General features: G+C 59.8%; 2 protein-coding genes across 9 annotated transcripts in view; one reads left to right on the forward strand and one right to left on the reverse strand.

The window, feature by feature from the left end:
* Positions 1-7,343, forward strand: part of LOC105469171 (integrin subunit beta 4) — a 38,212-nt gene extending 30,869 nt beyond the window's left edge. The window contains exons 30-42 of one of the 8 annotated variants that reach the window (XM_071083588.1): positions 248-428; positions 539-676; positions 1,741-1,923; positions 2,013-2,144; positions 3,320-3,604; positions 4,138-4,377; positions 4,589-4,747; positions 5,242-5,391; positions 5,955-6,143; positions 6,230-6,385; positions 6,468-6,632; positions 6,726-6,836; positions 6,942-7,343. In XM_071083588.1, the coding sequence (XP_070939689.1) occupies positions 248-428; positions 539-676; positions 1,741-1,923; positions 2,013-2,144; positions 3,320-3,604; positions 4,138-4,377; positions 4,589-4,747; positions 5,242-5,391; positions 5,955-6,143; positions 6,230-6,385; positions 6,468-6,632; positions 6,726-6,836; positions 6,942-7,081 (2,229 nt within the window). In that variant the 3' untranslated portion in view covers positions 7,082-7,343. The other 7 variants (XM_011719865.3, XM_071083587.1, XM_011719867.3 and 4 more) reach the window with 7 other exon arrangements.
* Positions 7,344-7,464: 121 nt separating this feature from the next.
* On the reverse strand, positions 7,465-14,999 carry LOC105469172 (galactokinase 1). Its single transcript, XM_011719871.3, has 8 exons — positions 14,775-14,999; positions 13,701-13,890; positions 13,124-13,243; positions 12,820-12,955; positions 12,511-12,692; positions 7,976-8,126; positions 7,736-7,898; positions 7,465-7,653 (listed from the first exon to the last, which is right to left on the reverse strand). The coding sequence occupies exons 1-8, from the start codon at positions 14,937-14,939 to the stop codon at positions 7,582-7,584; spliced, it is 1,179 nt and encodes a 392-aa protein (XP_011718173.2). The 5' UTR covers positions 14,940-14,999; the 3' UTR covers positions 7,465-7,581.
* Positions 15,000-15,263: the final 264 nt, after the last annotated feature.

A 15,263-nucleotide genomic window follows, 5' to 3' on the forward strand; every position in this document is an offset into this window, starting at 1 on the left:
CCGAGCTTATTAGACATTTGTCCTCCTTCCTAAAATGGGGCCCCCTCCCACCCCCGCATGGGAGACACCCCCACCTGCTCTGCCCCAGTCCCGATGTGTGCCCATGGCAGATCTTTCAGCCCCTCCCTCAGGCCTTAATGTCTCTCATCTGTGCAAAGAGAACAGTAAGGGCAGAGGTCAGCAGAGGGACAGGCAGCTTGGGTGCTTGCTGCTCCCTGCTGACCAGGACCCCTGTCCCTGGGGGCAGGTAAAGTACTGGATTCAGGGTGACTCTGAGTCCGAAGCCCACCTGCTCGACAGCAAGGTGCCCTCAGTGGAGCTCACCAACCTGTACCCGTATTGCGACTATGAGATGAAGGTGTGCGCCTACGGGGCTCAGGGCGAGGGACCCTACAGCTCCCTGGTGTCCTGCCGCACCCACCAGGAAGGTGAGGCCTCGCCATGTCTGTCCATTTGTCCCCTGGCTGCCCTGATGCCAGTGTGCCCAGCCCTCCCCTCTGCCACTGACAGCACTCTTCCTGTATCCCCCGCTCCCTAGTGCCCAGCGAGCCAGGGCGTCTGGCCTTCAATGTCGTCTCCTCCACGGTGACCCAGCTGAGCTGGGCCGAGCCGGCTGAGACCAACGGTGAGATCACAGCCTACGAGGTCTGCTATGGCCTGGTCAACGACGACAACCGTAAGAACCACATCTTCCTTCCTGCCCGCAGAGAGAACAGCCATGGAAGGGAGGGGACAAAGCGGGAGGGAGCTCTGGGTCACTTCCTGGACCTGCTGTGCAGGGCACTCGAGGCCTTCATCCTGGTTATTGGATAAGCCTGAGGCATCGTTAGGGTTTTGGCCAGATTTTGGGCTGGGTTGCATTCTAAGACCAAACCCAGAAGGTTGCAGGGTGGGTGGTTACCTATGTGGAGTGGGGTCACAGGCTCAGGGGTACCCCTCCCCATGCAGGTAACCAGGGAGCTCACACTTGCATGGTTTTCTTAGGGCAAGAAGAAAGTTACTGGATTTAGCAAACAGAAATACAGGAGGCTCTGAATTTCAGATAGCACTTTAAAAGATTATTTTGTACATTGAGAGGCTGAGGCAGGTGGACTGCTTGAGGTCAGGAGTTCAAGACCAGCCTGGCTAACATGGTGAAACCCTGTTTCTACTAAAAATTAGCCAGGCATGGTGGCTCATGCCTGTAGTCCCAGCTAGTCAGGAGGCTGAGGCAAAAGAATTGCTTGAATCCAGAAGGCTCAGGTTGCAGTGAACTGAGATCATGTCACCGCACTCCAGCCTGGGTGACAGAGCCAGACTCCGCCGCAAAAAAAAAAAAAAAGATTATTTTATACTGTGTTTTATCTGGCAGCCTGAGATCAGAGTGCCTGGCAGAACAGTTATTTCTCCAGTCCTGGAAGGGGGGCGGGGTGGGCAACCCCCTATGCGTGCCCTTGCCTCATGTGGAGGCACCGTGGATATATAGGTAGAGGTGGCATCGAGGCCAACTTGATGTTGACTCCAGCCTTGGCTCTGCCACTTACTCAGCAGAGTCCCTTGGAGGGCTGGTGACACATGTCCACACCAGTCATGCTGACGCTCGGGGCTCCACAGGCAGCAATTCAGCAGTGGCTGGCTTTGCCTTGCTCCCCAGCCCCTGGGTGCTATCCAGGGGATGCACGACTGTCCTACTGTGTCAGGGCTGGTGCTGGGACCAGGCTGGGACCTGGGTGACCCTCTGAAGCACTCTCCCTGCCCCAGGACCTATCGGGCCCATGAAGAAGGTGCTGGTTGACAATCCTAAGAACCGGATGCTGCTCATTGAGAACCTTCGGGAGTCCCAGCCCTACCGCTACACGGTGAAGGCGCGCAACGGGGCCGGCTGGGGGCCCGAGCGGGAGGCCATCATCAACCTGGCCACCCAACCCAAGCGGCCCATGTCCAGTGAGTGGTGGGCAGGGAGGTGAGGGGCAGACAGGGTAGGGGGACAGAGGGCAGCAGCCAGGGCCCTGGCTCACTCCCCCACCCTGCAGTCCCCATCATCCCTGACATCCCCATCGTGGACGCCCAGAGCGGGGAGGACTACGACAGCTTCCTTATGTACAGCGATGATGTTCTACGCTCTCCATCTGGCAGCCAGAGGCCCAGCGTCTCTGATGACACCGGTGAGTGGAGACCTGGGACCCACAAGAAGACAGTGGGGGTCTTGGGTACAGAGGGAGTCCACTGGGTCCAGAGAGAGGGCAAAGGGGCCAGCAACTAGAGGACATGGAGGTTAAGACAGCCTTGGACAGATGCAATGGTGTGCACATCTGTGCACGGGGCACAGGAACCAGTGCCTGGGGGACAGACACACACAGCCTTGTGCAAGCACACACGAGTTCATGCCCACGGGACCATGAAGAAACACAACTTCACAACTTGAAGGTTGAGCAGCTCTGCCATGCACACAGGACACTCAGGCCACCCCCCGGGGCCAGGCCCAGAAGCCCTGGGCAGCCACCAGGTGGCCACCTGGCAGGGGTAGGGGAGCCAAGGAGACAAGAACACCCCCCAACGGCTCTGTCCTTCCTCCTTGATTCCCAGAACAAAGTGGTGCAGAGCCCTTAGCTGGGCCTCCTGAGTGCTCAGTGTCAGCTCTGGCTCCACCTGTGGGACATCAGATGAATCACTTATCCTCTCCTTGTGTCAGTTTTCTGCTCTGTATAATGGGATACCAATCACACAGTACCATGAGTGGAAAAGCCTCCGGGGCACGTATATCATTTGTATTTTCTTCCGTCCCTGCCTATGCCTCAAGCTGCCCCCAGTGGACACATACTGGCCCCCACGGGGCTGAACTTGGGCTTAAGGAGCCATTTTGAGGGGTTCAGGTGGAGCGCAGCTGGTGTGACTCTGGAACCCCAGCTCAGCTGCTTCTGACACTACCTGCGAAGCGCTCGGTGGCTTGCGGAACAGTCCCTGGGAGGCAGGCAGGGGCGAGAGTCCTCTCTCCATTGTACAAATGGGAAACTGAGTCTCAGAGAGGTTAAGGCAAGGGAGACCTCACAGCTGGTGACAGAGCCCAGGCTTCCCCCAGGTCTCCTGGCGGGTCAGGGGGTCTCTCCTCCCCAGCTGTGCCAAGGCTGCACTTGCTCATCTGGAAAGCCTCCAGCCGCGCGAGGGTTTCACCTGCCGCAGGCCTTCCCCATCCGGCCTTGCGCATCTACCCCCGCAGCTCCCTGCGATCCCGGGAGCTGGAGACAGGCTCCCCTCGCAGCGCCTCCGGCCTTCCCCTGCCTGGCCCTGCTCGGCCTGGCGCTCCTAGGCGGTGCCAACGCGGCCCTTCGTTGTTCCCAAGGCTGCGGCTGGAAGTTCGAGCCCCTGCTGGGGGAGGAGCTGGACCTGCGGCGCGTCACGTGGCGGCTGCCCCCGGAGCTCATCCCGCGCCTGTCGGCCAGCAGCGGGCGCTCCTCCGACGCCGAGGCGCCCCACGGGCCCCCGGAGGACGGCGGCGCGGGCGGGAAGGGGGGCAGCCTGCCCCGCAGTGCGACACCCGGGCCCCCCGGAGGTGACAGGCTCACCCGCCGCGCCCCGATCCGCGCCCAACCAGCCTCACTCACACCCGCGGGCCTGGGGGCCTGGGGTGGGTGTCTGCGCTGCCTCGGGGCCCCAGTTTCAGCCAGGCTGGGGCCTTGGCGGCTGGGGACACAGCTGCTCAGAGGCAGGGCCGAGTGCCAGAGGACACCCAAGGCAGGCGCTTGGGCCCTTACGGTGCCTGTCTGGCCAGGGGGTGCAAATTCAGAAGTCTGCTCGGGGAGCGGACCCTGGCACCCAAGTAGACTGCTCAGGGGCCTCAAAGGACAGGAGGGAAGGCTTTGGGATTTCCCCAAGGCAGGACTGACTGCAGGGGCAGCAAATCCCCCACCACTGCCAGGGTGGGCTGTGCTCATACCGACATAGTGGCCAGCCAGAGGACATGGGCTGTGGAAGCCTGGGTGGCCCTTGGGCTCCTCCAGGGACAGAGGGCCTCTGTCCCTAGTGGTTTGAGGGAAACTGGTTGTATTTAAGCAAAAGCCACCCAGAGGGTGGGTGACCAGGAATGCGCAGGGCCAACCTGCTCCTTGGGGCCTGGGTCTGGGGCAGGCCTGACTAAGGGACCCTGCTCTCCCCTTGCAGAGCACCTGGTGAATGGCCGGATGGACTTTGCCTTCCCGGGCAGCGCCAACTCCCTGCACAGGATGACCACGACCGGTGCCGCTGCCTATGGAACCCACCTGAGCCCCCACGTGCCCCACCGCGGACTAAGCACATCCTCCACCCTCACACGGGACTACCACTCGCTGACCCGCTCGGAACACTCACACTCGACCACACTGCCCAGGGACTACTCCACCCTCACCTCCGTCTCCTCCCACGGTGAGTGACCTCAGCCAACCCTGCCTCGCCCACTAACCCTTCCTCTCTTCCAGCTCTTGGAGCCTCGGGCTTCTGCCTGCTGTCCCGACGGTCCATTCTCCAACACACACACATGCATGCACACACGCACACATGCATGCACACACGCACGCATGCACACTTATGCATGCACACTCCTTGATCCTCTCACTCTTGTTTTGTCCTGCCCTAGGCCTCCCTCCCATCTGGGAACACGGGAGGAGCAGGCTTCCGCTGTCCTGGGCTCTGGGGTCCCGGAGTCGGGCTCAGATGAAAGGGTTCCCCCCTTCCAGGGGCCCACGAGACTCTATAATCCTGGCTGGGAGGCCAGCAGCGCCCTCCTGGGGCCCAGGTAGTACAGGGGTGGCCATCCTGTCTCCACAGCTGTCCTGCTCCATCTGTCATCCAGCTGTCATCCAGCCACCATAGCAGCCGCCAGCTGTGCCCACTGCTTCCCCTCCATTCCATCCACAGGACCCCCGCCTGCCCACAGGCGCTAACCACCTGCCCTACCATCAGTGCTGATGCCTAACACTGCCTCTGCCCTTCCAGGGGGCGGGGCTATGGCTGGGGCAGGAGAGGGGCCAGGCCAGCTGAGGAATTGAGGGGGTGGGGCTGGCAGGCTCACAGGGCTCACCCTCTCTTGGCACAGGCAGGGCCCGCACCCTCCTGGAGGATGTGCGGTAGGTGCTGGGCAGCCTGGACAGGGTGTTGCAGGGTGAGTTGTCCAGCCGGTGATCAGCGTAGACATGCCAGCTGAAGGAGGGAGGTCAGGGGGCAGCACTGTGACTCCCACTGAGACCCCAGGCCCTGCATCTCTGACTGACTGCAGCCTCCTGTCCCCAGACTCTCGCCTGACCGCTGGTGTGCCCGACACGCCCACCCGCCTGGTGTTCTCTGCCCTGGGACCCACATCTCTCAGAGTGAGCTGGCAGGAGCCGCGGTGTGAGCGGCCGCTGCAGGGCTACAGCGTGGAGTACCAGCTGCTGAACGGCGGTGAGACATGGTGGCTGCTGGGCTGTGGGGTGCAGCCCCGTGAGGCCTGGCCCCAGGGTGACACATAGGGCACCAGCTGTGTCAGAACCCACCCGAATCCCTTGAGCGCTAAAGCCCCCATCCAGCCCGAGAGGGTCTCCCACCCCACTTCTTTGCCTCCCCTCTTCTGAGGTCTCACCCATCTCCCTGGGCCTCTCTCCTGGTCATTCTCTGCTAGGTTTTGCCTAACAAGGCCTCTTTGGGCTGGGATCCTAGGGCCTCTGCTGGCCTGAGATGCCTTTGGGGGGAACGAGGAAGTTTCACTTCCCTGGGCAGGCACAATCAAAGCAGCATGACCAGGGCGCAGGATTTTACCCAAACATGAGTGGGATTACAGGCTCCACTCTTGTATAGTACACAACCTGAACAACCAGCCATACCATACTGTACCCAACCTGTACCCAAACCACAGCTAGTCCTGGGTGGGTGATAACCAGGTCTCGATGGCAGCTTAGGGAAGAGGGGGATCAGGCCAGGGGTGGGAGTAACACTGCACTACTCTCTGCCCCCACCTGACCCCTCAGGCGAGCTACATCGGCTCAACATCCCCAACCCTGCCCAGACCTCGGTGGTGGTGGAAGACCTCCTGCCCAACCACTCCTACGTGTTCCGCGTGCGGGCCCAGAGCCAGGAAGGCTGGGGCCGAGAGCGTGAGGGTGTCATCACCATCGAATCCCAGGTGCACCCGCAGAGCCCACTCTGTCCCCTGCCAGGTGAGTTGCCTCCCCTAGCCCCACAGCTGCCCCCATCATGCCCACCACCCACCCACACGCTGACGCTCTTCCTCTACTGCCCCCAGGCTCCGCCTTCACTTTGAGCACTCCCAGCGCCCCAGGTCCGCTGGTGTTCACTGCCCTGAGCCCAGACTCGCTGCAGCTGAGCTGGGAGCGGCCACGGAGGCCCAATGGGGATATCGTCGGCTACCTGGTGACCTGTGAGATGGCCCAAGGAGGAGGTGCTGCCCGCCCCGGGGGCAGGGGTGGCCAGGGGAGGGGTAGAGAGGGGCCACAGAGGCTGAAGGCATCTTCTCTGCTCAGGGCCAGCCACTACATTCCGGGTGGATGGCGACAGCCCCGAGAGCCGGCTGACCGTGCCGGGCCTCAGCGAGAACGTGCCCTACAAGTTCAAGGTGCAGGCCAGGACCACTGAGGGCTTTGGGCCAGAGCGCGAGGGCATCATCACCATAGAGTCCCAGGATGGAGGTAGGCACCTGTCCTTTCCTTCACCTCCCACTCCTCCTCGGGCCGTGCCTTCTCCTGGCACCACCCTCTGACCAGCCAATCTGCCCACTCCAGGCCCCTTCCCACAGCTGGGCAGCCATGCCGGGCTCTTCCAGCACCCACTGCAAAGTGAGTACAGCAGCATCACCACCACCCACACCAGCGCCACCGAGCCCTTCCTAGTGGGTGAGCACTGAGGGCCAGGGGGTCCCGGCTCTCCCAGGACAGGGAGCTAGCAGAGGGAGAGGGGCAGACCCCAGGCCAGGTCATCTAATGCCTCCTCCTCCACAGATGGGCTGACCCTGGGGGCCCAGCACCTGGAGGCAGGCGGCTCCCTCACCCGGCATGTGACCCAGGAGTTTGTGAGCCGGACGCTGACCACCAGCGGAACCCTCAGCACCCAGGTGGACCAACAGTTCTTCCAAACCTGATCCCACCCTGCCTCACCCCCGCCATGTCCCACTAGGCATCCTTCCAACTCCTCTCCCAGAGCCTCCTCAGCTACTCCATCCTTGCACCCCTGGCCGCCCAGCCCACCCACATGCACAGAGCAGGGGCTAGGTGTCTCCTGGGAGGCATGAAGGGGGCAAGGACCCCCTCTCTGGGCCCAAACCTATTTGTAACCAAAGAGCTGGGAGCAGCACAAGGACCCAGCCTTTGTTCTGCACTTAATAAACAGTTTTGCTACTGCTAGGCCCTGCCTTGCCCATTCTTCTGGGGCCTGAGAGGTGCTCGCCGAGGGTGGGGGAGCGGTTCTGACATCCCCCATTCTCTGACACCCAAGCATACACCCACCTCTAGAGGCAGGCAGGTACCACGTTGGAGGCACAAGTTTATTGAGCACCCAGATACGGAAGGTGGCACCAGGCACAGAGCCATGGGACTGGCCTGCAGGCCCTGCACCCTCGCCGTGTGCTGTCCTGGGGCCTCCTCACAAGCGCAACACCTTGGCTCCATCGGCCGCTTGAGAGAGGTAGAAGGTGGCAGTCCCGCCATAGTGCTCCTGTGAGAGGCAGGCTGGGGGTGAGTGGCAGGGCCCCGGGAAGCCACCGCTCCTGCCCGCCCAGGCCCTGGTGCCCACCCACCTGGATGTGCTGCATGGCGTGGGGAGCGGCAGAGGCCTCCAGCAGTGTCACCGTGCAGCCACCAAAGCCACCTCCCGTCATGCGGCTGCCATAAACCCCAGGCACAGCGAGTGCGGCCTCCACCAGCTGGTCCAGCTCCGGGCAGCTCACCTCATAGTCGTCTCTGCAGAGAGGATATCGAAGGGGTGGGCCTGGGGCCGGCCTGCGCCTGGCAGGAGCGGGGCGCCCAGAGAGCCTCACCTGAGTGAGCGGTGGCTCTCCACCATGAGGCGGCCAAAGGCTCTGTAGTCACCGCGTCTCAGGGCGGCCGCTGCCTGGGCGGTGCGCTGAATCTCCCCCACCACGTGCCGGGCCCGCCGGAAGCCCTCTTTGCTCACCAGTTCCCGGGCAGCTGGGGAGGAAAAAGGAGTCAGCAGCCACCTTCTCACTGCCTGGGACCGCGACGCCTGTGAGGGCCGGCAGGCGGTGATGGCAGTGGCCCTGGCTGGACAGTGAAGGGTGGGAGGCTGCGGGGGCAGCAGCCTGGCTCTCTCAGACATGGGTCTGAAGAGCCCCTTTATCACAGTGCCTCCTCCCCCAACTGTAAAATGGGACACCTTGGTCCTTCAGGGAGCACTGAGGGTGAAACACTCCACGCTTCCCAAGGTGAGTGCTGCCCTCAAGAGGCCCCCACAACAGGAGGAGAAATTCTGCTGAGCTACATGGAGCCTCGAGGACTGGGACTCCAGAAGAGGGGGCAGGAGCAGCCAGGGACCAGCAGGCCATCCCATCTGGCTGGAGCTGAGGCTGGAGGGGTACCTGGGTCAGTACCGGTACTGACTCAGTGTACTGCGCCCAGCCAAACCCGCAGGTTTAAGGAGGAAGCTTATTATAGGTGGCATGGCGGGATAGAGGGGCAAGTAGATGCAAAGGACTAAGAAATGAATGAGCGGGCGCGGTGGCTCACGCCTGTAATCCCAGCACTTTGGGAGGCCGAGGCGGGCGGATTGCCTGAGGTCAGGAGCTCCAGACCAGCCTGGCCAACATGGAGAAACCCCGTCTCTAATAAAAATACAAAAATTAGCCAGGCATCGTGGCAGGCACCTGTAATCCCAGCTACTCAGGAGGCTGAGGCAGGAGAAATGCTTCAACCTGGGAGGCAGAGGGTGCGGTGAGTGGAGGTCATGCCACTGCACTCCAGCCTGGGTGACAGAGTGAGGCTCCCTCTCAAAAAAAAAAAAAAAAAGAAAGAAATGAATGGAAATGAGACAGTGGGCAGTGTTTTAGGCGGGAAGAAAACTGAGCATGTCTTGGAGGCTGAGGGAAGGAGCCAGGCAGCCAGGCAGGGGATGGAAGGAGAGGGATTGGGGCTTCTAGGGCAGGACTCTGGAGGAGACAGGGCAAGCTGCTCCTAGGCAGGAGACCTGGAGGAGGGGCAAGGGGAGGCTGGGGTGGGGAGGAGGGCCCAACTTGTTCCAGTGTGAAAACCTTGGCCAAGATCATCTGCACAGAGCAGGCAGGGCAGGGCTGAGCGCTGCTCTGGAGAACGTGACACAGTTCACAAAGAAAAAGGACAGGGAGGTCCCTCGGAGCTGTCTGATGTCCCTGAGATAGGCACACCTACACTGCCAGGAAGGAACAACTCAGTGTGGGCAGCATGGCCAGGCAGTCAAGGGCATGGGCCCTGGAGCTAATCTGTCCAGGTAGGGTTCAGATCCCAGCACTGCCTCTCACTGTAGATTCCCCCATCAAAAATATGAGAATTATGGTAACAGAATGTGCTTTACAGAGTTTTGGGGGGAATTAAATAATATTGATATGACCTTAAAACTGTCCAATAGACTATCTTCCTGGCCATGGGTAGCAGGAGCTTTAAGGATACTTGTATCTTTTTTATTTTGGAGACAGGGTCTCACTCTGTGGCCCAGGTTGGAGTGCAGTGGTGCAATCACAGCTCACTGCAGCCTCAACCTCCTGGGCTCAAGCGATCCTCCCACCCCAGCCTCCTTAGTAGCTAGGACTACAGGCACACACCACCACGCCTGGTTTAATTTTTGTATTTTTTTAGAGATGGGGTTTCACCATGTTGCCCAGGCTGGTCTCAAATTCCTGAGCTCAATCAAGCTGCCCACCTTGGCCTCCTAAAGTGCTGGGATTACAGGCACAGACGTGAGCCACCGCACCCAGCCTAGAATATTTGTGTCTCTTGACTCTATAATCCTACTCCTAAGAATCCATTCCTAAGAAACTATTAAGAGAATGCAGATAGGACAGGCGTGGTGACTCACGCCTGTGCCTGTAATCCCAGCACTTTGGAAGGCCGAGACAAGCGGATCACTTGAGGTCAGGAGTCCAAAACCAGCCTGGCCAATATAGTGAAACCCCATCTCTACTAAAAATACACACACACAAAAAAATTAGCTGGCTGTGGTGGCACGCGCCTGTAGTCCCAGCTACTCGAGAGGCTGAGGCAGGAGAATTGCTTGAACCCTGAAGACAGAGGTTGCCGTGAATCGAGATTATGCCACTGTGCTCCAGCCTGGGCCACAGAGCAAGACTCAGTCTCAAATAAAAAAAAGAGAATGCAGATAAACCGGGTGCCTTTAGTCGCAGCTACCCAGGAGACTAGGTGAGATGACTTGAGCCCAAGAGTTCAGGTCCAGCCTGGGCAGCACAGCAGAACCCATCTCTTTAAAAAATAAAAAAAGATGGCCAGGCGCAGTGGCTCATGCCTATAATCCCAGCACTTTGGGAGGCTGAGGCTGGCGGATCACGAGGTCAGGAGTTCAAGACCAGCCTGACCAACATGGTGAAACTTCATCTCTACTAAAATTACAAAAATTAGCCGGGCATGGTGGCGCATGCCTCTAATATCAGCGACTCAGGAGGCTGAGGCAGGAGAATCACTTGAACCTGGGAGGCAGAGGTTGCAGTGAGCGAGATCGTGCCACTGCACTCCAGCCTGGGTGACAGAGCGAGACTCCGTCTCAAATAAATAAATAAATAAATAAATATAAAAAATTATTTAAAAAGTTCATCACAGTGTGAGGTGTATCAGAAAATAGTTAAGTAAATGACAGGGCACCTGAATGCTGAAATATTGTGGAGCTTTAAAGAGCCACACTGAGGCCAGGCACGGTGGCTCACACCTGTAATCCCAGCACATTGGGAGGCCAAGGCAGGCAGATCACGAGGTCAGGGTTCGAGACCAGCCTGGTCAACGTGAAACCCCGTCTCTACTAAAAATATAAAACTTGACTGGGCATGGTGGTGGGTGCCAGTAATCCCAGCTACTCAGGAAGCTGAGGCAGGAGAATCATTTGAACCCAGGAGGCGGAGGTTGCAGTGAGCTGAGATGGTGCCACTGCACGCCAGCCTGGGCAACAGAGCGAGACTCTCTCTCATAAAAAAAAGAAAAAGCCACACTGAGATGGGCCTTTTGTGGCATAAGATAGGGTTCTGAGGCCGGGCGCGGGGGCTCACGCCTGTAATCCCAGCACTTTGGGAGGCCGAGATGGGCGGATCACGAGGTCAGGAGATCGAGACCATCCTGACTAACATGGTGAAACCCCGTCTATACTAAAAATACAAAAATTAGCCAGGCGCGGTGGCGGGCACCTGTAGTCCCAGCCACACGGGAGGCTGAGGCAGGAGAATGGCGTGAACCCGGGAGGCGGAGCTTGCAGTGAGTGGAGATCGCGCCACTGCACTCCAGCCTGGGAGACAGAGTGAGACTCCGTCTCAAAAAAAAAAAAAAGATAGGGTTCTGAGATTACGTTAAATTGAAAAAAAAAAAAAAAAAAGCCGGTGCGGTGGCTCACACCTGTAATCCCAGCACTTTGGGAGGCTGAGGCAGGAGGATGACCTGAGGTCAGGCATTTGAGACCAGCCTGGCCAATATGGTGAAACCCCAGTCTCTACTAAAAATACAAAAAATTTTCCAGGCGTAGTGGCGGTGCCTGTAGTCCCAGCTACTCTGGTGGCTGAGGCAGGAGAATCGCTTGAACCTGGCAGGCAGAGGTTGCAGTGAGCTGAAACTGCACCATTGCACTCCAGCTTGGGTAACAAGACTGAAACTCTGTGTCCAAAACAAAAAACAAAACAAAACAAAAAAACATGGCAAGTAGGCTGGGCCCAGTGGCTCATGCCTATAATCCCAACACTTTGGGAGGCCAAGGCAGGAGGACCACCTGAGGCCAGAGTTCAAGATCAGCCCGGGCAACATTGCAAGACCCTGTCTTTACAAAAATAAAAATGAGCTGGGCATGGTGGCACACCTGTAATCTCAGCTACTTGGAAGGCTGAGCTGGGAGGATCCCTTAAGCCCAAGAGTTCAAATTTGCAGTAAGCTATGATCACACCACTACACTCCAGCTTGGGCAACAGAACAAGACCCTGCCTCTTAAAAAAAAAAGGGGGCAGGGTGGGGGGCAAGTGATGACATATTACATATACTCAGCTTTGAAAACAGATGTGGAAAAATACTGAAAGGAAACATGTGAAAATGTCAACAGTGGCTGTCTCTGGGTAGTGGCCTTATAGCTTGTTATTTTCTACTTTGTACTTTTCTACATTTTCCACAATGGAAATAAGATTTTTCTGATTACATAAGACCATTTGAGGATTTCAAGCAGCCCTGCTGAGGTTGGAACCCTGGGTTTGCAGCGTTTGAAGGGACTGGGGAGAGCATGGCAGAAGGCCCTGGAGATCGGGATCCCAGGCAGGGTCAAGGCCACACTGAGGCGCCAGCAGGGAGCACAGCCGCCTCCAGGACAGAGCACCCCGGCAGTTCTCACCCTCTAGCTCTTCCAGCTGCACCTCCCGGAGGCTTTCCTTGCCCAGCGCCTGGGCCACTTCTTCACACTGGCGCCGCCGCACAGGGTACTCACTGGAGCCCAGGGAGTGGCGGACGTTAGAGTTGGTGATGAGCACGGCCAGCTTGGGGTCTGAGAGTGGCACCAGGCTGGTCTCCAAGGACCTGGGGTGGAGTTACAATGGGGGAGATGACAAGGCCCAGCGTGTACTTGCTGCGCCAGGCAGTGGGCATACTCCACCCAGGAGCACCTGAGTGCAGGGCGGGAGGGGACGAGGGGAGCGAGCCCAACCTGCAGTCAATGAGCAGCGCGTGGCCCTTCTGTCCCATGAGTGAGATGAACTGGTCCATGATGCCACAGGGCATCCCTGCGAAGCTGTGCTCAGCCTGCTGACACACCTGGGCGCAGGCAGCTATTGTGCCCGAGTCTGTAGTACAGGGTGAGGTGGGGAGGCTAGGGCTGGTGGGAGCAGCAGTGGCTCCAATGACACTCCAGAGATTCCCTGCCACCCCCTCCATAAGGCACAGTAGAAGCTGGGACCACCTGGAGACCTCAGGGAAGGAGGGCTGGGTCAGGGCTGCGGCCTAGCTGGTACCTGGACAGAGCTGCTGGAGGAACGTGTACATGGCCACTTCCAAGGATGCTGAGCTGGACAGGCCACCCCCCAGGGGCACTGAGCTGACCACCACTGCACTGAAGCCAGGGAGGGGGGCAGCTGCAGGGGAAAGAACAGGTGATGGTAAGAGGGGCTGCCTGGGAGGATGGCACAGGAAGGGCATGTGTCCTGGTGGGAAGGGCAGCAACGGCCTAGCAGCTGTTTCTAGGGTGTGTGTCTCAGTTGTCAGAAGCCACCAACCTGCTGGTCTAAGGGACCCACTGCCCTCCATTTTCCCACCCTCTGAGGTTGCTGGGACACTTCTAATTGTCCTCCTGGTTTAGGGCTCTGGAGGGAAAAAAGGCTAGGGTTTGAATCCTGGCTCCTCCAATCAGGTCATGGGAAACCCAGGGCAAGTTCCCGACCTTCTGGGGGCATCAGTTTCCTCATCTGTACAACGGGATGCTCCACTCTGCGAGTCTTCCCCACAGTGTATCAGACAAATGAATGGGCTCTGTGGCTGTGAGGTGGCACTCCTAGTATCGGTGAGGACTTGGCTCAGGCCTGGGCCCCATACCTGGGTAGTACTGAATCACTCCCTTCACATAGTTGGCCCACCGAGGGGTCCCAGGCTCCAGCGAGCGCTGGGCTGTGGGCAGTGGAAACTGCAGCCGCTGGGGCTCATCGGCACCCTCAGAGGTGGTGAGGAGAGACACCAGCCCGTCCTTGCGGGGGCTGCCCACCACCACCGTCACGAGCTCCAGGGCCTGGCAGGACAGACAAGCAGTGGGTGAGGCTTTCGCAGGCTAATGGAGTAAGCCCCTCCAATGGCACCGCCTCCAGCCGAGGTTCTGATGCCTCCGCAGTCATCAGGTTCTGAACTTCCAGGTTCAGCTTCGCAGGGAAGATCCTGAGGGCCAGCTGGCCTTGGGGGCTTGAGCCCTGCCCCGCTGGGTCTTCAGGGGCGGGGCGGCTGCTGCTGGAGCACAGACCTGGACTCTGCCCTGAGCTGTGGGGCAAGGGGGAGAGCTAGCCCAAAGGGAAAACAGATCACTGGAGCTCCAAAGCCTTTACATTTTGGGGTGGCCCTGGACACCCTGTACCTGTGCACTCCCCAAGCTACATATGGGGCGGAAAGCGCCCCACACTGAAAGCTGGGAGTCCTCACTCCCAAGTCGCAGCCCCGCCAAGAACCTGCTGTGACCTCCAGCAGTTCACTGGGCCTCTCTGGGCCTCAGTTTCCTCCACTGTGAATTGAACGGGCTGGGCCAGAAGGCTACGTTCGCCCAAGTCTGCACTTGGGGCCCCACGGTGGCCAGAGGCGTGGAGTGTCCCCTTCTGCGTGGCACACAGGGCCTCAGTTTAAGGGGAACACGCTCCCAGGTTGAAGGCCAGGAGCCGCAGCCCACAGAGGGCGGGCTTGAGCGAAGAGGCGGCCGCGCACCCTCTCCCAGCCACTTCCTCGCTTCCTCCCTTCCAACGTGGGGAACAGCCCGTCCCGGGGACTCTTCCGTGCGCCGTTGCTCCAGGCGCAGCTGCCCGCCCCACATCTCCCGCGGGAAGAACTCGCCCCCAGCGCCCCCGAGGCCCGCCCTCCTCGGCGGCCGGGACAGGCGGCGGCGGGCTGGGGGCTCGCCGCTCAGCCCCTCACCATAGGCAGCACCAGGCCCTGGTTGTAGTCCGTGTGTTCCCCGATGAGGTTGACGCGGCCCGGCGCGGACACGGCCAGCTCGGGCTCGGCCCCGAACTCCTCCCGGAAGGCTCGGCGGGCCTCGGCCAGCAGCTCCGCGACTTGGGGCTGTCTCAAAGCAGCCATGACGCGCGCCTGCAGCACTGAACAGCAGCTCCGGCACAGCCCCGTCGGCGCGGGATGCTCGGGCGGGGCCACGCGCGGGGGTGCGCACATTCCCGCCAGCCCCGCCCCGCGCCCGGACGCCCCGCCCCCAGACCGCAGCCGGTTCCGCCCCCACCCGCAACTCCCGTTGGAATCCAGCTGCTGGGTGGTGGGTGGCAGGGGCTGATGGCGCCGGGTGGGATACAGCGCCCCCGATGGTGTCCTTCTCTCTGGACTTCGGGAAAAACCAATGGGCACTCACTAGACTGAGAATAGCCCTGAGTGGCACTTGGCATGACCAGGATT

This window comes from Macaca nemestrina, chromosome 17 (genome assembly GCF_043159975.1).
Source record: "Macaca nemestrina isolate mMacNem1 chromosome 17, mMacNem.hap1, whole genome shotgun sequence".
NCBI classification, from domain to species: domain Eukaryota; kingdom Metazoa; phylum Chordata; class Mammalia; order Primates; family Cercopithecidae; genus Macaca; species Macaca nemestrina.

Excerpts from the sequence above, each read along its gene's own strand:
- LOC105469172 (XM_011719871.3), bottom strand. The coding sequence starts at position 14,939 with ATGGCTGCTTTGAGACAGCCCCAAGTCGCGGAGCTGCTGGCCGAGGCC. Across the intron at positions 8,127-12,510 it reads GCAGCTGGAAGAGCTAGAGG|CTGCCCGGGAACTGGTGAGC; the intron begins GTGAGAACTGCC and ends TTTCCTCCCCAG. Across the intron at positions 7,654-7,735 it reads ACGCCATGCAGCACATCCAG|GAGCACTATGGCGGGACTGC; the intron begins GTGGGTGGGCAC and ends TGCCTCTCACAG.